The 22269-nt window shown below is 32.1% G+C and overlaps 1 protein-coding gene across 1 annotated transcript; it reads left to right on the forward strand.

Annotated features, from left to right (window-relative positions):
* The first annotated feature begins 3630 nt into the window (after nucleotides 1-3630).
* On the forward strand, nucleotides 3631-17261 carry LOC137929237 (uncharacterized). Its single transcript, XM_068772138.1, has 9 exons — nucleotides 3631-3928; nucleotides 4209-4384; nucleotides 5190-5381; nucleotides 6218-6354; nucleotides 6724-6969; nucleotides 7263-7394; nucleotides 11280-11381; nucleotides 11831-12003; nucleotides 12330-17261. Exons 1-9 carry the CDS (start codon nucleotides 3756-3758, stop codon nucleotides 13165-13167), a joined length of 2169 nt encoding a protein of 722 aa, XP_068628239.1. The 5' UTR covers nucleotides 3631-3755; the 3' UTR covers nucleotides 13168-17261.
* The last annotated feature ends 5008 nt before the right edge of the window (nucleotides 17262-22269 follow it).

Below are 22269 nucleotides of genomic sequence, written 5' to 3' on the forward strand. Positions count from 1 at the left end.
GAACCAGTAAAACTGCATAGCGACACAAACTGTTAACATAAAAAGTATTAAAAAAAAAACAAAAATATTAAGAGTTTTTAAATGACTCTGTCAGTCGCCAACATTTGCTATCAATTAACGAATGCTACATCCTGACCAAAAATCAATAATTAAAAAAAATAGTATGTATAGTAAAAAAAAGATTTTCAAAGTTCGGATTTCTACATATTAAAATTCTTCTACATAAAAAATTGATTAATGTAACACATTTCAGTGATCATTTTATACATGGTGATTGAAATTAGGTGTAAAATATTTCAAGGGGTGAATGCCTATTTGTCACCAAATTTACCCTTTTAAGCTCTTACTACCCTATTTCCAATCAACCTGTATTTAAATACAAACAACTCACAGAACTGAAATGGCAGTGGGCGAAGCACGCGGCTCGAGCAATCAAGGGCAGCAGCCGAAACATTATCGAATGGCGACCGTGGGTCATAAGGTGAACTGACGACATATTAAAGGTAGCGGGATTTCACTAGATACGGGCAGCGCAAGACCAGTCATCGTGGCGATGTTTGGAGGAGGTCTATACCTTGCAGTGAGCGTCTATCGGCGAAAATAACAAGAAGAACAGTCCTTACCTTAGACATCACTGCAAGAAGTAATAAAAGCGATGTTAAAGCTGTAACAATAGCACTACGAGTCCCGTAACCAATTATTAGACGGATAGTAGGTTTGGTGATTCTGAAAAAATAAAAATTTCTAAAAGTAGATATAAACTTACTCTCATAATGTTTAAACAGCTATTTACAGCAGCTAAATAGTTCTTGTGTAATTAATTTAGGATGTGGTGGTTATTGTAACGTAACAATTTTATTATTTATTTATTGACATAAGAATTTCCTAGAGGTTTTTAACACTAATCATACCAACACTTATTAAGTACTTATTCCTACCATAATAGGTCTAATGACCCGACTTTGTTTCCTGCTTGAATGTATGAAATAAGTTTTTAGGAAGGAAATAAAAATTAAATTTAAGAACTGTAATAGCTGTAGATTGATTAGTAATAAAAAGATATGATATCAAAATTTTCAAAATCAATAACATGAACCTAAATGGGTCATTTTGACCCATAACGGTATATTTAGTGTTAATAAGACTGGTTGCAAGTAGCCGTAATCATAGAACTACGATCCCACAAGTGTACTGCGCTTGCCGGTCAGTGGTATCCTTTCCAAAATTTTAAGGCCACGGCGTCCATCAATTCTGCGTGCTACGTGACTGCTCAATGCCATTTCTACTTGCCAATCTGTTGGGCTATGTCGCTTAAATATAATTTCGACATTTTTCCATTAACCGGGCGCAAGCGCAAAATTGTTTAAAATGGGCGTAAATGAAAATCGGACGCTATTTAACGTTTAGTACAATACAATATATTTTACAATTGTTAAAAATATCTTAACGAATGAATTTAAAATTAGTAATGAGTTTCGATAAATAATTACAGCGTCCAGGTTTGGGCAATTTAGGTAAAATTACATTTACGCCCGGCTAACGGAAAACTACTGGAAATTCTTACTATGGATATCAGCTGCGAGAAGGCTTACTTGTATAGATAATTTGTAAAATATTGTTTATAATAGGTTGTCAAATATCTCCCTTCCGCCTTTTTGTCTTTTGAATTTCGCGGCTATGTACAAAGCGCTACAGAGCTCGTATCTGGCAATACTATACATAATTTGAAAGGTCTTGACATAACCTACAAAACGACGCTATGCATGATTAGTTTGGATATTGCGTTCAACAGTTATAGACGTGTAAACATGGAGTTCACTAATGCCGAAATTTGCGCTATTTTAAAGTTTTCGAAGGTTTGTATGTATAGCTAATTCATCAGCAAACCCTGGTCTCTATAAAGTAATCATTCAAAAATATTATTTTTTCCTAATTGAATTCGATCAGTAAATTACTTTTTACATTACAGTTTACAGGGACAGACAGCAATAAAAATAAAAATTAAGTTAAAATTTGAAAACCCTTTTTCCTACCAAAAAATTTTTTCATTGTCTTTGTATAGACTGCCGTATATTAATTAGCGGCAAATGTGGTATTCGCTGCTTTAAAGCCTATTTCAATCACCCTGTATAATTATATGAATACGTGATGAAACCAATAAAGCATATACCTAATCAAAGTAATACTTCCTTTTTTTGAGTGAAAATCTCTTACGATATCTTTATCTCTGCAGTAGTAGAAGGGTATAAGCCACAAAAAATCCATTGCTCTGACGGTAATACATTGTACCGATTATATTGCAATGCCTTGAATGGTACATCACTATAAGACATTTCTATTAGCAGCGTTTATCAGGCCTGAATACAGTAATGTAATTTTAATAATTCGATAACAGCAAACAATCGATTCTCAGTTTATGTCACAAGCACTCCTAGTTTCCGTTGCACCGTGTCACTTCAAAGAAAAAATAAATCCCTATTAGGCAGCCCAAGATCTAAGCGCCATCCCAATCTTATGAATCCCTAGGGCTCAGTTACAGCAGAAAAAGTTTAAGCGGAACTAACCCTATTCGGCCAGCTCAATCTCCATGAAACTTTTATAGCTAACGACCAAATAGCGTTCATCATCATTATCATCATTAAATCCGTAGAACGTCCACTGCTATGTAGATCTTCCCCATAGATTACTTATACAACCAGTTGAAATGTCTGTTTAAAAAAACTACTATGCATCTTAAACTAGATATATCATATTATGTCACCCTCACACTCACAGGGTGAGTCCAACGCTACGCAGTAAACTGGGAGTGGTTAAGGGCTCTGTCATTTACATATGTTGCTTTTAATCGTCGGTCTTAATGAAAACTGGATATCATAAAGGTCAAAAATAAAAGAAAATGTGACATTGAGAAAGCTAGATCTCTCTAAATTTTGGATCAAAAATTTTTCTGGTTATTCCCAATAACATTTTATTTTTGTACATTTATTTCATGTTTGGGTTGTATTTCTATGCATGTTACAAACGCCAAAATAACAAAACTTTCAATAATAAATGAATGCGTCAAACTGGAAGTAGACACAAATTTTACTTTTATTAATATATCTTTAAAGTATATATGACTAATCTGCTTTCTTTGGTCCGAACAAAAGAAAATATAAATTTCAAAGTAATTTCGTATAAAATTTTATGTACAAAGTTATCTAATTAAAACTATCTAGGAATTATATTTAAAAAACCATACTTAACAAGTAATAACATTAAACATAACAACTATACCGTACATTTTTATCATAATTTTTTTAAGGGTAAGACTAGGATAAAATGTTATTCACCTGTCATAATGTACAGGATAACGTTGGAATATTTTTTAGCGAGTCTTTACTCCTCCCCGAAAATTTGCAAATAAATTATTAATAAAAAAAGTATAATAATGAAAATTACAAGTAACACTTTTTAATTTGGTTCTATCACTATAATTTTGTTTCGATTTTAACCGTTATAAAATTTTATTGACCTTTTCTTAAAATAAATAACAGTAAGTTCCATATTTATTTTGCAAAATTCAGATTCTACGATGGTAATTCACGATTCTAAATATCAATGTCATAGATGTGACAATGAATTGTGATGTTATAACAATTTTTCCATGTATTCATATCCGTGTAGTTATATATTATGAAACAAATTATTGAACAGTGCGCAATTGATATATAATCTTTCTAAAAGTGTTATTCCCTAGATTTATTTTTAATACAATGGAGAATAACAGGAATTTTCAAAATTTACAATTATCTTTGTACCCGGAAACGCAATCTGAAATTTCAGTTCTTACTGAAAATGTAACCAATGCTAATATAGAAGCAAAATTATCACCAGTTGAAATTCAACAAGAATATTTTGAAAATTTACAGGATTATGATTGGTTAAAGTAAGTTAAATTTTAAAAATGATGTTATTTGTTATTAATCGATAAATTATTGCCCAATTATTTACGCACATACATAATTCACATACAGTTGATTTTTTTAAGTAAATAGAAAGCTTGTAATTAGTGAATAGTTGTATGTAATTATATTGCAATGTTAATGTTGAATATACATATCCACATATCTGTATTCAAATATGGTTGGTGGTGTTTCTAATGTGCTGTAATTAATAAAGGGTAATATCAAAATATTCTACATTGTTATTCCATGTAAATTTTACAGGTATGAAAAAAGTGACCGAAGGCTGTTGTTGCAAAATATTGCTTTTGCTTTATTTGGTGGGCCAAGTTCTGTAGGCGATTTATCTAATGCTGAAGATGGTACAGGGCAACTTGAAGGATACACCTCTAGACAAAAGGAACAAGTTATTAAGATATATGAAAAGTTATGTGAACAAAGTATGTATTTAATGAGCTAATTATTAAAAAGGTGCTATTGTAAATTATTAACTTTTTGAATTTCATTGTACAATACATTATAAATTTAAGAAAGGAGCCTTAAGGCTCCAGCAACTATCTGTTTTCTATGCTTTGTGGGAAACTGACTTGCTAATCTGTAGGACTATATTTGTATATTCTTATATTTATATTTTTATTCATAGTAAAACATGTTTAAAAAAAATCTTAAAAACATGTTTATCAGATACACTAGTTTAGCAACATGGTTAAATTTGAATGTAGTGAAAATATTGTATGCACAATGTAACCATAATTTCCATTTACAGAAGGGTTATAGTAACATAAAATAAAAATAAAAATATATTTGTAATGATGGTAATAGAAAGAACTTCACAAGGTGTTAATATTTCATTATTTTTTTAAATAGTCATAAATTAAAAAAAAAACCTGTGACAAAGATTGTTTAAGTTTCTAGGGTAAGCCTCTTTTTGCCTTTCACTGGATTTTGGTTTAATGTATATATCAAGGTCTTCTTTATGACCGTTTATTAAATGTATTATATAATTAACCTCTATAAATTTGTTAATTAACAATGTATGTGTTATTGCAAATTATAATAAAATTTTATGGCACACTTATTTGTTATGAGGTATTCTGTGCCATTGAAAGAACTTTTTAAACCCTCTTGTAAGCTTTTGAAAACTTTGGTAAATGTCATTATAGAAACTTTCAAATGTTTCTATTACTTTAATATACTTGATTATTTTCATTTTTAATTTATTTAAGTAAATTTATCTTTTTGCAGGTAAATATTCACAAAATGATGAGGATATTATGGTGTCAATACTATTAATTGTTTGTGCAAGACCTCAACCTACCAAATTTTATCAAATTCAACCATCAAACTATTGGTTAGACTTACATCAACGAAATGACATTGATATTTGGTGTACTGCTGTGTTCAAAGTCAGAAAATGCATTCCAACAACACTAAATAGTATGTTTTTTACATTAATTAATGCAATAGTATTTTAGCTAAGATTATTATAGTAACTACAACAAATTATTATGTATACCAAACATTAATTTTTACAAACACTAAACAAAAAAGAAATCAGTTTTCAAGTTTTCTATATCTAAGCAATACCTATGCTGTAACTGGACACTTGGACATTTTGATTGTTACATTTTTTATATACATGACTATGATGTTACTCTTAACATGAGGCCTAAAGGCTGAAGTTGCTAAATAAGCTATATGTAACATAAGTTTTTGAAATATAACAGGGTCATAGATTTATGACAAAGATTGGCTAGGTACAGTTTTGTAGTGTTCTCTTTTATTTTTAAACTGTACTCGAATAGTGTAGTAAGTAAAAAGAATAATTTAGACAGATTGTATTTATAAAATTTTAGAATGTATGACTAAACTCAATGTGGGGGGGTACTTGTCACCATTTCTATTTGATATCTAAAATTTATAGTTATTAGCACCAGCTTGTTATTGGTTTTACCATTTTAATATATTTTCTTGATATTGTCACTACTCAGATATATTACAATTATGTGACTAAAGAAATTGAAGAATAACTATCATATTATTCTACTCAAACATCAAATATGATTGGTGTATTAGCAATATGTTTTAGTTTTCATGTTTGCAAGACATGTCTTCCATATAGTTTTTTTTTAATATGTTCATGATTTTTTATTGTTCTTATAGTCTACCTGTAAAATGGCTAAGATTAATTGCTTGCTAAATATTCGTAATAAAATGTGATAGATGTATTTGTATTTTTTATATCATTTGTTTTTTTTTTTTAATTTTTTTAGCTAAACCATGTAGAATATATATTGATGATAATGCAAGAGTATATCAAGATTGGGATTCATATTTACAAAACAATACACTTCCAAAGTGTGTGATGATTGTTCCAGAAAATGGTGAATACAAAGGTATTATTGTTGAGGTAAGAAAAATAATTAATTAAAATGAAATTTTATTGAAACGTAAATATATGCCTAAGTAGATACAAAGTACAACTTAATGCATGTGTACATCAGTTTTCATTTTATTTCTGAATTTCAAGTATAGATATTCAATTAGATTTATTATTTATATCTTTCTTTTCTCAACTGTGAGTCACATGATGTACAAATATATATATACATATAATTTTTATTATGGTATAATTTAGAAGTTTTACTCAATTATATATTAATTGGTTCATTATTTTATTTCAAGCTACACACAATTGCTACACACTTAAATAAAAACTATAAGAACAATGATACCATGCAATAAATACTCCTTTTAAGTGAATGTTTTATTTTTTCAGGGTGAAGAAGCATTTGCTGTTAAACTAACAGTGGCGCCATCACCGGCCTTAGGCCTTAAGGCAAGAGTGCTGAGCTCTGTTGACACAGCTAACACAGTTGTGTCATTGGGGGTTCTTGGTGCTGCTGCATTTACTCCTATTGGACCAGCTTTTCTTGTTGGAGCAACTGTTGCTACAGTGGCCACTCGCATATATGGTCTTGTTCGTTCTTCCATTCATCTTAATGACAGGAGGGTTCATGAACAGGTATAATACTACTAATTACTCGTGTTACTTAATCATTATATAAATAATTAAAATTCGGATTTAACATTTAAACTGATTTATTTTTTGACAGCTTAAGCTTTAATAGCCGTTTATGTAATGGGGGTGTGATTTTTAACAGGTTAAGATTGTTGAAAATTCATGTTGTTTTTTTGAGAGAAATTAAATTGTATTCACTTAAATCTGGAAACAGAGGGCTTAAATATATTGTTAATCAATCTATTTGTTTATTACATTCCGAACGTTTTATATCATAACTTAAAATAATATTTCAGAGTATTAGCCCAATGAATAGTGAAGCCCAAGGGAGTTGGTTAAATATAACAGCTTCAAGTGTTGGCTTAGCAGCCAGTGCAGCTACTACCCTGCTTGCCCGTTCCGCAGCTGCTGGCACTAACTTGTCAAAGGTCAGTTAATTTTGTGCATTCTTCACATTAATATTACTTAAGTGTATATACAGAGACTGATATGTTTGATACAAGGTTTTTCATCTCTTGCCTGATTAGCAAGCTCACAGTCGCTTTCGGAACCATGTAGAGGATTATATAATCTTTATAAGATTAAATCAGGAATGAGGACATCTGTAAAGGAGCAATATAACCCAGCAGATTGGATAATAGATCTCGTCGCCTGCTGACCAGATCGCAAACCAGTGGCAGCTTAAAATTCTATGTGGAAACCACGGATCTGTCATCTGTCCATCCCTCAAGCCGGATAGATGAACTTGTCAAGTTTGTTGGAAGATGGTGCAGGTCGCTTTCAATCGATCTATTAGGAAATTAATAGGGAAAACCTTAGTCCAGCAGTGGATGACCTGGGGCTGAAATGATGGTTACGATTTCAAAGATAAGCATGTATATACACTCTCGGACTTGCGCACGGTACATACTACGTGCAACATCGTATTGTTTTGCTCCTCAGTTGAAAAAGTTTTTTGGTTGTTCAAAGTGACTCTCTGTCCAAATGACTGACTGTCTGTCTCTCTGCCCTTTGTTGGTGCATTGTGAGTTTAATTAACTGACTATGTATAACAAAGTGAAGTGTAATGTCAAAAAGTGTTTTAAACATCGAAATTAATAGTATCACCAAATAACAAATTTTTTATCTACCTTCAAACACAATTATCTCGCGATATACACGGGATATGCAACTCGTTTATTAAGAAAGCAAGACATTTATTAAGAGATCTTATCCTAAAACCACTAACAGAAATTTTCAATATGGGTCTTTTTAGTAGCATTTTCCTGGACGAATGGAAGTTGGCTATTGTTGTCCCTATCCTTAGAAGCGGATCAAAGGATGACCCCACTAGTTACCACTCTGTATCTTTTAAACTCATTCTCTAAAATACTTGACAAGTTAGTAAACAAGAGACTGGTGAATTACCTGGAAACTATCAATCTAATATCGGAAAAGCAATTTGGCTTTCGTTGCGGCAAATCCACTGAAGTCGCGATATCCCTCCTTACTTCTAAAATTTTAACGCACCTAGAACAAAAGAAAAGCTATGTTTGCGTATACCTGGATTTGGCCAATGCTTTTGACACTGTTTTCGTTCCAATCTTGATTAAAAAACTAGAGAACCTCGGAATTAGGGTATTTGCATTAGATTGGTTCCATAGCTACATTTACTTTCGTTGCTGCAACACTGTTTCCGTGTCCGATGCGTAACAACCATTTAACATTATTCTCCTTAAATTTAATTAGACCGGTCATAATTACTATACATACGAGTTAAAAAAATTATCGAAAGATAAACTTTATGTACCTCTTCGACCTGATCTCACAGAGACTAAAAAAAAATCAAATTTACATATCTCGGCGGCTATTTATGTAAAGACGCTTATAATACCCAAGATCTATCACACAGATCCAAAAAATAAGATATCATTTCTTTAGTCAAGTTTAATAATGCTGTTTGTGTTTAAAAACTATGGCGCCATTACATATTGTAACGATAAATTTATTACCTTAACCTTTTGTTCCTAAATTTGTGTCTGGAGGTAGGCGCTATTTAAGCTATTGCGCAGCAAGATTAAAAATTAAATTATATTTCTTACGAACACGTTTATTCATATTATAGGAAAGTATGATTTAATAGTTTAATGGCTTTTTTGTTCTTTCAAATAATGTTGAAAATTGGTATTATACATACAATAACAACGAAATCTGATTTTGTTAATTTCAGTATGTTGTTTTTTTTTTCTTAGAGCAAAATTAATGAAATATTGATAAATATGATTTGTTCGCTTCGATCGTTACAATAAACAAAAGTTTTTAATATGTGTTTATAAATGTGTTCTAAGAAAACAATCGATAGTGGTCGTTTTAATGTTTTATTTTGAATGATTGATTTTCAATATCAAATTTACTATATATTATTTGCATATTTAAATTATTTTATTCTTTTGCATATATCTATACGCAATATATCGCCACCCCACCGAATTAAACGATAATTCTGAAAATACAACTTTTCAAAAGACTAAAATAAATATTGTTTATACCCCAACCCAATTGTATCTATTCTTAGCATGTTGAATAAGAGTAATAATAGAAAATAATAATAAAATCGCGATGATTCCGTCAGTTTGTCAAGCAAAGGCTCTCGAACTTTTAAATGCGCAACGCTTCCTAATCATCGTAATATCGAGCGAGAGTGCGTTCCAGAGAAGAATAGCTTGTATTGAAAAGGAGGAGTGGATAAAGTCGGTACTGTGAGGGGGACATCTCTGTAGACAATTGCTCGAGGAGTGAAGTGTCTTTTCGTGTGTATTGGCTAAGAACTGGAATTGAGATGTTAAGTAGGCAGGTTAGGTGGGAGAAAATAGTAAAGAGAAAAGCGTAGTCAGTGCACGCAAAGAACGGCACTGTCGGATAGGCAGCTATTTTAGCCGAGTAAGATAGGAAAATGTGGTCGAATTTGTTGAGGTTGAAAATGAATCGAAAGCAGTTATTCAGAAGGCGGTCTAGTTTGTTGAGGTCTGCATTCAGATAAAATAGCAAAGCTAAGGCATGTTAAGCCCAAACCTCGAGGAAAAGGTACTCAGCAGTAGTAGAGTCAGCAGGGGACGAAGCGACGAATGTCGGGTCGGTGACGCTACTTGCCTTTGGACCGAAGTTTAAGGCACACAGTGAAGGTTTGAGATGTCTGACAACCCTTAGCTCCTTCAGGACGTTGAGTACGACGTTACGGCAATCTCTGTTCTCTGCCTCTGGTACTCCCAGGAATAGTAGCGCTTTTGGCAGTGAAAATATTGTAGTGCGCGCTAAATAGGTTAGTGTGAATGATGTAAAGCAAGCTAAATAAGTTAGTATGGATATTGTAAAGCGCGCTAAATATATTAGATTAGTGCGGATGTTGTAAATCGCGCTGAGTAGTTTAGTATGGATGTTGTAAATCACGCTGAATAGGTTATTATGGATGTTGTAAAGCGCGCTAAATAGGTTAGTGTAAATATTGTAAAGCATGCTAATTAGGTTAGTGAAAATATATATATATATATATATATATATATATTGTATAAAACTACTTTATAAGATTAAAGTTACAGTTATAATAACGTAAGTGTGCCAACGCAAGTTCTGTTGCTTCTCACAGTAGGCAAGGCCTGTACCGCAGGGGCAGTACACACAAGAAAAAAAATAAATAAAAAAGTACAATATCACTTGGTACTGAATTTAAGCTCTAGAAGATACTATAAATTATAGAACTAAAAATTTTGTCATTGTTGCATACATATATACACACACATATATAAATATGTGTGTGTATATATGTATGTATAAATAATAAAAGTAATAGAATATAGTTTTTTGTTAGAAAGTCTTGCATCTCTAGCAAACAGATTTAAAAATGCAATATAAAGTGATAGCAGAGAACAATATCTAGCAGTAATTACACTTTATAATCAATTTTTACATTTTGTTCTACCATACAATTCTAATTTATGGTGTTGTGTAACGTTTTTCTTTGTTTCCTGTACATACTTATTCTATGAAGATTTTCATACTGACATCCGAAAACTATTTTCAGATACCAGTAGGAAAAGGAATAAAAATACGGGACCACATTTTTATTGCAGAAGCATATATATTGCTTTCCAAATTCTCCCTCTTCCAGATTTTCCCCAATTTTAATTGAGTTTAATCATTATTTACAATATTTTCAAATTAAATGATATTAAAATTTGCTTTTACATAATGCACTCAAACCATCGCTAAGAATTGATAAAAACTTTCTCTTCATTTTAATTGCAATTTTAGTGTAAACAGTATTATTGCTTTTACAGACGGGGCAAGCACTGGCAACGTCCGTAAAGGTTCTTCAGCATGCTAATATGATAACCGGCGGTGTCGGCGTTGTTAGCAGTCTTATGAATATTATTATTAAGGTAAATTTTGACTTCCATAAGTCTATCCTAACAAACCCAATATTATACATTACAGTGTTTGGTTAATAATCGTGTAAAGTGGTTAATCTATAGCTCATTTGTCAGCAAAAAGCTTTAAAGCTTTTATACCTATTAATAAAATAGTGATTAGCTACTGAAAGATGTTGCATTATATTATTTTTTTTATTTGATTGCAGGCCAATATTTTCGGACAGTAAAAGTTTTCAGGGACATGTATTAAACAATAATTAATTTTATTGTGTTATCCGAATCTTGCACACTTATTCTTACAATATTATACTATACCTACTATCTTATCATTACATTATTTTTTATTTCTGAAACCATTGATGATGAACCATGAGCTATACATTCAACTCTTTAAAGCTTCTACATCTATAACCAATCGCTCTGTATATGGTGATAATGTATGAATTCATATGTTTCAGTATCAAAAGCATGGAGAGAAGCCCTCAAAACTTGAGGTATTCCAGTTTTCAGCTGCAACACTTTTCTTTTTCCATGCAGTTGTTTCTAATAAAACTGCACAGAGCATTATTGAAGAAGCTCAAGCCAATACCATTAATGAATACAGAGCTTCTCTTAGAAGCAATAGACACAGGTAAGATTGCTGCTGTATTATTTTGTGTACACTGAATAATGAGATTTGTACATAGTACTGTTTATATTTTATAATGTACTCGCTGGCACGACAAACTTACTGTTATTAATTATTTATTCATATTAATGCTTCTTGGCACACAATATTATTTTTTAATGCATCTTTACTCGCTAACTTTATTGAATGACTTCGAAATTTTTCCAATTTTTTTCTCTCCATAAGAAACCTATCCAGTACCTTATTAGTTTTGATTTAGCGAATAATTTTTATTTAGATATATACACATAGATAATATAACAAATATTATGTCAATTTACTTTTTTAAGGAAAATATTCGATAAAATCAGCGCTGAATCTAGGAGAGTACAAGGCACTATTCAAGGAAACACAGAAGTCATTCGAGGCATCAAGACAATTCTTGATAAAGACCAATTTTTCACTGATGTCCTTCGTATAAACAAAGATGTTAATCAGCATAAGTTAAGGATATCAATGACAGCAGATGGACAAGTTAACTTAAATGCTCAGCACAAATTTAATCCTTCAGAGTTATATAATATGGGAAAGCAAAGCAGGTCCGAACTGTTCTCTAATCTTGGTCCAGCTAATGTTACATCAAGGAATGTTTCCACAAGGGTTATACCTAATTCATGTGTTGCAACATATTCAGATTCCAATAAAGATAATAGTTTCCTTGTTGGAATCCATCCAGGAGAAATAATAAGAGTTGGTGCCCATTTGATAAGAATAAGTGCTTTATGTGCTGAAGACATTGGAAAAATGTTAGAGAATCTTAGTCAAGACGTTTATGCTAAACTCATGACCATCTGTTTCAATGTACTCTCGAAACTCTTGCCGGTTGAAATCGCCAAAATGAAACTCTTGAGTCCAGAAGAAGATTTAATAGTTCAAGTTGTAAAATTCGTTTTCAACTACATGAAACATGAAAGACCTCTTGGCGAGCCATGTAGAAATTACGACAACAGTATTGTGATTGTTTTAAAAGAATTTTTCCAAGATGGAATGATTTGTCAAGAGACAGTATTGTTTCTTAAAGATCAATTGATGAAATGGGTTGATGAAGAAATCCTTCGAAAAAATACTCAATATCCTCAAAGGAAACAAATCATTTGCAAAACCTGTAATGGAATAGTTTTCGCCTAATCAAAGAAAAATAGTTTTAAACTTATGGTTACTTTTTTCTTATTACAATCTGCATGTACACAATTAGGAAGTTTTTACAAGTGTAAAACAATGAGTAAGGGAGAATATTAAACTATTGTTAGTATATATTTAACAATATCAAACAACTTCACTTTGGGTGAAAAATTCTGAAAAGCTTATTTAACTTTTCTTGCATATATTATATATATTTAGTTATAAGGCAGGAAAATAATGTTATTTAAAAAATTATAATTATATACGATCTATTCAGAAATAATATATAATGCACATATCAATATTTTTATTACTTATAGATATATTTATTCAATTAATATTATCATTCTAGAGCAGTGTTGGTATGTATAAAATAAGGTATTTTGTAAGATGAGAGAACTATGATTAATGAGTGTTTACTAACCTTTACACCAGTGCTTTTTTTAACTTCTGAAACTTATGCAATATGAAGTATATTACAAACAAGTAATTTTAGCGGAGGTTCGGCCCTTTCGGACGTCCTTGTATCGGAATGCTAAATCATGATTCCCACGAGCGCCTTTGAGCGTAGCTCCTGTAAATAGGTCTTAGTTAGTCTTAGTGCATGTCCAGTCCAAAAAAATATCTTAGTTCAGTGTAACACCTATAATCAGAGATTTGATATAATGGTTAAAGAAATTTATGTATCAAAAGAATTACATTATACAACTATATGAAAAAATTATACGAAAAATATCTTATAAATAATAATATTTTATAAACTGAGTCGCAGCAGCAGACGAATCAAAATAAAATGTAGGGTAATCTAATTTTTTCTATCACACGGGTTGTTTATGCTCTGCTGTATCCATCAAGTTAGTAGACAGTGGAAGTGGTAATTTAACTAAATGTTGAATGGTTCTCAAAATGTGGGTCTTGAGCGCTTTCTTGAAACATAGTAATGTTTTGCAGTCTTTAATGTCTGTGGCAAGTTTATTGTAGATATGTGCACCTTCATACATAATACTTTGTTTGCTCTTGTACTTTGTTTTTGGACACCATAGGACCAAGTTATTTGCACTTAGAACTTTTATAATTTATGACTTTTGTGAATGTTAAGGGGCTATCCGTTTTCTGTATTTCGTCCCCGTTAATTTTTAGTGGATCGTATTGTTTGTTTTTTGTAGCGTATATTACGTGTCTAACTTGTATTTACAGTTAGTAAGTTGATTTGGAGCCACCTGGAGAACCTATCAAGATGATTTTGAGCTTTGTTAACTATTTCATTAATTGTTGGGCCCAAATAAAACAAGCTAGTACCGTCCGTTTATAGAGTGACGTTACCATTTAGGCCAATTTCATGAACGCTGTTTATGTAAAACAGGAACAAAAGCGACCCAAGGATTGAAACCTGCGGGACTCTGCGTGTAATTTGCGCTGTAGTGCTCTGATGCTCACCAATTTTAACAACCTGGTACCTTTTTTCGAGATATGATTGAAAGATTTTGTGTGCCTTACCGATGCTTAAGCCGTCCAACTTATTTAATAGTATTTCGTGGCTAACAGTATCGTACGCCTTTTTTAAACCAAATAAATTTTTCCAGAGCAATAAATTTACAGTCTATTTGATGTTTTAGTTTAGTTGCGATGTCTATTGCAGTATGTATAAGTATAAGATATTTTTTGTATAAGTTTTTCATATAGTTGTATAATGTAATTCTTTTGATACATAAATTTCTTTAACCATTATATAAAATCTCTGATTATAGGTGTTACACTGAACTAAGATATTTTTTTGGACTGGACTAGCACTAAGACTATGTTTGATTTGGGTCGTAGCCTGTATTTTTTTTTTGTAAGGAAATAAATTTCATTTAGATGTACACAGGTAAAATAGATACAGGCCTGTAATTTCCAGGATCAGTTTTACATTCAGATTTGAAAATAGGAGATACTTTGGCTATTTTTAGAACATCAGGGAACATACAATTGCGGAGGCATTGGTTTAACCATCACGTAAGATTTTTGAGAATGGGGACTTTGATGCATTTTATAATCTTAGTGCTTATGTTGTCCAGTCCTACCGTCTGAGATTATTTCCGAAGGTGAAAATGTCTCTTTTTCTTTGTTGTTTTATAGCTCATTTATTAGCTCCCACGTTTTAAGAGGTTTCGTTTTACATTTCTTAAAGGTTTATGAAAGTAAGCAAGTTTCGCCTTCTGCATTGTTTCTGTTACTTTGTTTCTTTCAGCCTTAACCATTTTTTCAATTATTTCATTTTTTGGGTTTGCTTCATGTTTATGCCACAAGATGTGTCTTCTATTTATACCATCTATAATTGTTTTATTTATAAAATCGGTCTTTGATGTATTTAATATCTTAGTTTTAGTGATGGGTTTCTGTTAATACTTGCTATAATTTCACTCTCTAGGTCTTCATACTTTGATAGATCTTCAGTCTTAATCAATTCGTTTGTTTTATACATGGTTTCATAGTTAACGGCTTTATATCGGAACTTCTTCAGAGTAAAGTGTTTATACTTCTCTATTTCTTGGTAAATTTGTCTGTGATAGCTGATTCGATCAATGTATAGCAGGTGTTGTCCTTTAAGTTAATGCAAGCGTGGTTTATGCAGTTTTGGTCCTACGTATTCGGGTGTAATTCTGTTTGGAGTTACTAGTCCATTTTCTTTGAGCATTTCAATATATTGTTTGCTTGGATTATCTGGTTTAAGTAGTTTGAAATTGAAGACTGCCCGTTTTGCACAGAGTCTTGAAATTTGAATCTTTGAAATGGTGGCGTAATCAATTTTTTTTTGGGGTTTAGAAATTCCGAAAACAGCAGCTTAAATTTAAAGCTGTATATAATTCTAATAGGAGTAAGAAAGATTGCGGAATCTGCTTTCAATGAAATAACATGCCGAAAGACATCAAACAACATATGACTAATATTGTGAAACAAAACAAAATTTCTAAAATTAATTTTTAAGAAATTGTGTTCGTCAAAATGTCAAGATACTAAAATATAAAAGTTTAGTTTATGTAATTATTTTATGTTGAAGGTAGTAAATTCATAAAGAAAAGTATTCCGAAACGTCTCTAGTTGGTTAGTCTACGCGGAAACGTACTCGAGTGCCAAGGGTTAATATTCTTGTTTGCTCATCCATGATTTCTAAACCAAAATCTTAAGGTTCCAGCGGTCATCAATTCAGTGAAATCTTGTGACTTCCATACTATTATTTGCTACGTCGGTTATTGAGTTATTGAGAGAGGTTAATAGTCAAGGTACAAATCAAAACAAGAAAAGAAATATTTTGTTTTTAGTCTATGGACAAGCAGTGTTTTCGATTTTTAGCAAACTCTTCAAGTATATGTCCATCCGAACTAAACGTTTAACCTGCGAATAACAGACAAACCAAAAAAAAAGAAACTCCAACATTAATGACTTTCTATAAATTTATAGAAGTTATTAAACAGGAAACTACAGTATCCAGCGATAAATATTGCACATCGACTTTTGGAAAGAGATGGTCGACTATTTATCGCCAGGTACTGTAGTTTCCTTTTTATACAAACAAATTAACATGTTCAAAGATAAGTATTCAAATGCCGTTTAGTTTCAGCGAAACGCCCTGAATTATGTCCAGTGATATTTAGTACATTGATATTTAAATTTTATGTAAATACATGTTATGGAAACCAAATTAATGAATCAAAGCTTACATAGCTTTGATTCCAAAACGTTGTTTTGATTATACTTATACGTGAAAGAACGAACGAAACCAAGAACGTATTGGATCAAATATAGTAATTAAGTGCCTTCTTAAAAGCTTTTGTCGGTAAGGGTTTTTTAATTTTATTTATTTGTAAATAAAGGCTTTAAAATAAAATGCGTTATATTTATTGAAAAGTGAGACAAATTTAATTTTGTGTCGTTGTCATTGGCACAGTATCACCTTCATTTTGGCCATAGGATGCCCACAAGTGGACATTGCGTACTGTGCACTTCATTCCAAAACATTGTTTTGATAATATATAAATGTAAAAAAACCTATTTGACTAAATATAGTTATGTGCCTACATAGAAGCTTTTATCTTGTAAGGTTTTTGATTTATTATAAATAAAGGCTTTAAACTAAAATGCGTTTTATTTTTTGGAAAATGTGAAACTTTAAATTTATTGTTGACGTGACTGGCACTATCATCATTTCAGCATTCATAGGAGGTCCTCTGGTAGACATGGCGTTCCTGTAGATTTCCGATAGACCGTTAAGTGGCGTTGAAAGGTCCTTACAAAGCTCTTGGTCATAGGTGTAAAGCATGTTTGCACAGACTTATAAAGACTAGGAGCCACTCGAGCAAATCATGACCTGATGGCGGGTCTGCTGCCAGAAGTATAGGTAATTAAAGACAATAAAGAATTGATAATAACTTGGTCGTTATGAATTCAATATTTTTCGAATGTACGAGAATATTATTTTTGCTGTCCCATCAGTATTCGACCGGCGGACCGCGGTCTGTGCATCCATGGTGTAAAGACTGCTCTTCGCTATCAGCGACTGTAATGCCACTGTTAGCGACCGCTTGGCGACTATCGATGCGGACTAGTCTCCGTGGACGAGAGGCGCTTTACTGTATAATAGCGTTGAACACATTGTGCTTTGAAGTAACTGTTATGGATTTAATCCTTTTCTGTTATACGCGCGCAAGCGAAGTTAATTATTTTAGAGTACAACGTAAATAGATATATTAATACATAAGCACAATAATTTAGTTTCATATTAGCTTATATATCATATTCATAACGTTTATATTAAAAAGGAAAAGTAAAAACAAAACTTATTAAATAAACAACTAAATTATTCTCTTGAAAACAGCTCCAAAAGCATTCTATAAAATTTTTCAATAATGTCAAAGTAAGTCAAATTCATCACCAATACTGACTTACAATAACCTAACTTAATTAATGTTAAGGTGGTAATAAAAAAAAGTTGTGTAAATTTTTTATTATTATTAGTTCATGGTTATATTTTGGTATGCCGCTGATCTTTGAAAGCAAGTTAGCTTTCTTTTATTTTTTGATACCTTCTCTCCTGTCGGACTCTCGAATTGAATTCAAAAAACTTTGCAATGAAATACCTGTAGACAAAAAATAATGGTTATATGAACAAAACTCTATAACTACTTAGTATTAATTTTAAATGCAGTTAGCTTAATTGGTTTCACATTTTCCTTAACAACTTGAAAACCGATCCGATGATATGCAAACTAAATCGTAATAATACCTTAGTAAATTTGGAAAAATGGTATTATTTTATTTTTGCCAATCCCGAGAAATTTGAGAATGTTGCGGCCCGAGCCAAGGCTTCCCAAGCTCCGCAACTTTGAAAGGTTTTTGGTTATACGGCCTGCCCTTTTGCATTCTCAGAACCTGCAAATGCCACTTTAACAAAAGAGCAAGTGAGGACAAAAAAGAATATTAATTCTTTAATAACTGGTCCATTTAAAATCGTAGTTAAGATTTTGTAGACGTCGTTTCGTCCCATAGACGCTTACTTAAGACATAGACCTCTTCCAGAGATATCTCGAGGGATATATCGTGACCAAGCTTGACAAGGGATTTGGAGATCGCAGAATGGTATTATGGTAAGCAGAGAACGCTGCTACCCTTGCTAGGACTTACCCTGCGCAGGACTGCAAACTTATTTGGAAGTAGTGGTTGTCCTATATCGCAAGTCTCAGACACATACTGCTAAGAGCTACCTCTGCTCATATCATCCATACCTCTTTTAGTATTTACAATTTAAGTGTTTATTATTATTTGTGACAATAATTTCAACTTGTCTTTAAAATATAATAATTTAATAAACTTAATTGAGATATGCCTAACCTCGTTATAAATATTTAAATTTTGGTATATTTTAAATTAAAGACTATATAAATCAATAAGCTTGATCACCCACCAAACTAATATTTCAACTGTAACTAGTCCACAAGCTCCAAATATTTGTGACAAAATTTTGGTAGGAGGTTCCGAGCTACGTAATACAGTGAATAACAATGCATCACTCGCGTCCGAGGCTGCCTCCAAAGCAGCCACCATTAAGGCCGGTGCTGCCAACCAACGGGCGCCTCGTTGCCACCACGACTTCTAAACACAAGATTTCAAAGTTTAATAATAAGTACAAAAATAAAACTTTTGAGGGGGAAAGATACCAAATATTCAATGTTTAAGATATTTTAACCTAGTTATCCTTAGCCATAGACTACAAGACAGATTTTATTAGGAGTGTGTGGAAGAATGATATGATCGAGTTGTATTTGTATTGTGCATGCAGGTGATTGAAAATAGGTGTAAAAGCTTTAAAATGGTAAACCTCGAGCCAAAAATGTTGACGAGCGTGTGGACTGTATGAACGGATTGTAAAAATAAATGAAAACGATGGTGGTTATATAATTATAATTTTACAAAATTAGGTAACAGTAAAGTAATACGTAACAATAGACCGACAGAACAATCGAACCAGTAAAACTGCATAGCGACACAAACTGTTAACATAAAAAGTATTAAAAAAAAAACAAAAATATTAAGAGTTTTTAAATGACTCTGTCAGTCGCCAACATTTGCTATCAATTAACGAATGCTACATCCTGACCAAAAATCAATAATTAAAAAAAATAGTATGTATAGTAAAAAAAAGATTTTCAAAGTTCGGATTTCTACATATTAAAATTCTTCTACATAAAAAATTGATTAATGTAACACATTTCAGTGATCATTTTATACATGGTGATTGAAATTAGGTGTAAAATATTTCAAGGGGTGAATGCCTATTTGTCACCAAATTTACCCTTTTAAGCTCTTACTACCCTATTTCCAATCAACCTGTATTTAAATACAAACAACTCACAGAACTGAAATGGCAGTGGGCGAAGCACGCGGCTCGAGCAATCAAGGGCAGCAGCCGAAACATTATCGAATGGCGACCGTGGGTCATAAGGTGAACTGACGACATATTAAAGGTAGCGGGATTTCACTAGATACGGGCAGCGCAAGACCAGTCATCGTGGCGATGTTTGGAGGAGGTCTATACCTTGCAGTGAGCGTCTATCGGCGAAAATAACAAGAAGAACAGTCCTTACCTTAGACATCACTGCAAGAAGTAATAAAAGCGATGTTAAAGCTGTAACAATAGCACTACGAGTCCCGTAACCAATTATTAGACGGATAGTAGGTTTGGTGATTCTGAAAAAATAAAAATTTCTAAAAGTAGATATAAACTTACTCTCATAATGTTTAAACAGCTATTTACAGCAGCTAAATAGTTCTTGTGTAATTAATTTAGGATGTGGTGGTTATTGTAACGTAACAATTTTATTATTTATTTATTGACATAAGAATTTCCTAGAGGTTTTTAACACTAATCATACCAACACTTATTAAGTACTTATTCCTACCATAATAGGTCTAATGACCCGACTTTGTTTCCTGCTTGAATGTATGAAATAAGTTTTTAGGAAGGAAATAAAAATTAAATTTAAGAACTGTAATAGCTGTAGATTGATTAGTAATAAAAAGATATGATATCAAAATTTTCAAAATCAATAACATGAACCTAAATGGGTCATTTTGACCCATAACGGTATATTTAGTGTTAATAAGACTGGTTGCAAGTAGCCGTAATCATAGAACTACGATCCCACAAGTGTACTGCGCTTGCCGGTCAGTGGTATCCTTTCCAAAATTTTAAGGCCACGGCGTCCATCAATTCTGCGTGCTACGTGACTGCTCAATGCCATTTCTACTTGCCAATCTGTTGGGCTATGTCGCTTAAATATAATTTCGACATTTTTCCATTAACCGGGCGCAAGCGCAAAATTGTTTAAAATGGGCGTAAATGAAAATCGGACGCTATTTAACGTTTAGTACAATACAATATATTTTACAATTGTTAAAAATATCTTAACGAATGAATTTAAAATTAGTAATGAGTTTCGATAAATAATTACAGCGTCCAGGTTTGGGCAATTTAGGTAAAATTACATTTACGCCCGGCTAACGGAAAACTACTGGAAATTCTTACTATGGATATCAGCTGCGAGAAGGCTTACTTGTATAGATAATTTGTAAAATATTGTTTATAATAGGTTGTCAAATATCTCCCTTCCGCCTTTTTGTCTTTTGAATTTCGCGGCTATGTACAAAGCGCTACAGAGCTCGTATCTGGCAATACTATACATAATTTGAAAGGTCTTGACATAACCTACAAAACGACGCTATGCATGATTAGTTTGGATATTGCGTTCAACAGTTATAGACGTGTAAACATGGAGTTCACTAATGCCGAAATTTGCGCTATTTTAAAGTTTTCGAAGGTTTGTATGTATAGCTAATTCATCAGCAAACCCTGGTCTCTATAAAGTAATCATTCAAAAATATTATTTTTTCCTAATTGAATTCGATCAGTAAATTACTTTTTACATTACAGTTTACAGGGACAGACAGCAATAAAAATAAAAATTAAGTTAAAATTTGAAAACCCTTTTTCCTACCAAAAAATTTTTTCATTGTCTTTGTATAGACTGCCGTATATTAATTAGCGGCAAATGTGGTATTCGCTGCTTTAAAGCCTATTTCAATCACCCTGTATAATTATATGAATACGTGATGAAACCAATAAAGCATATACCTAATCAAAGTAATACTTCCTTTTTTTGAGTGAAAATCTCTTACGATATCTTTATCTCTGCAGTAGTAGAAGGGTATAAGCCACAAAAAATCCATTGCTCTGACGGTAATACATTGTACCGATTATATTGCAATGCCTTGAATGGTACATCACTATAAGACATTTCTATTAGCAGCGTTTATCAGGCCTGAATACAGTAATGTAATTTTAATAATTCGATAACAGCAAACAATCGATTCTCAGTTTATGTCACAAGCACTCCTAGTTTCCGTTGCACCGTGTCACTTCAAAGAAAAAATAAATCCCTATTAGGCAGCCCAAGATCTAAGCGCCATCCCAATCTTATGAATCCCTAGGGCTCAGTTACAGCAGAAAAAGTTTAAGCGGAACTAACCCTATTCGGCCAGCTCAATCTCCATGAAACTTTTATAGCTAACGAC

This window comes from Battus philenor, unplaced genomic scaffold (genome assembly GCF_028537555.1).
Source record: "Battus philenor isolate CCGP_79_NKW_IND1 unplaced genomic scaffold, ilBatPhil1.0.hap1 SCAF_46, whole genome shotgun sequence".
Classification (NCBI taxonomy): domain Eukaryota; kingdom Metazoa; phylum Arthropoda; class Insecta; order Lepidoptera; family Papilionidae; genus Battus; species Battus philenor.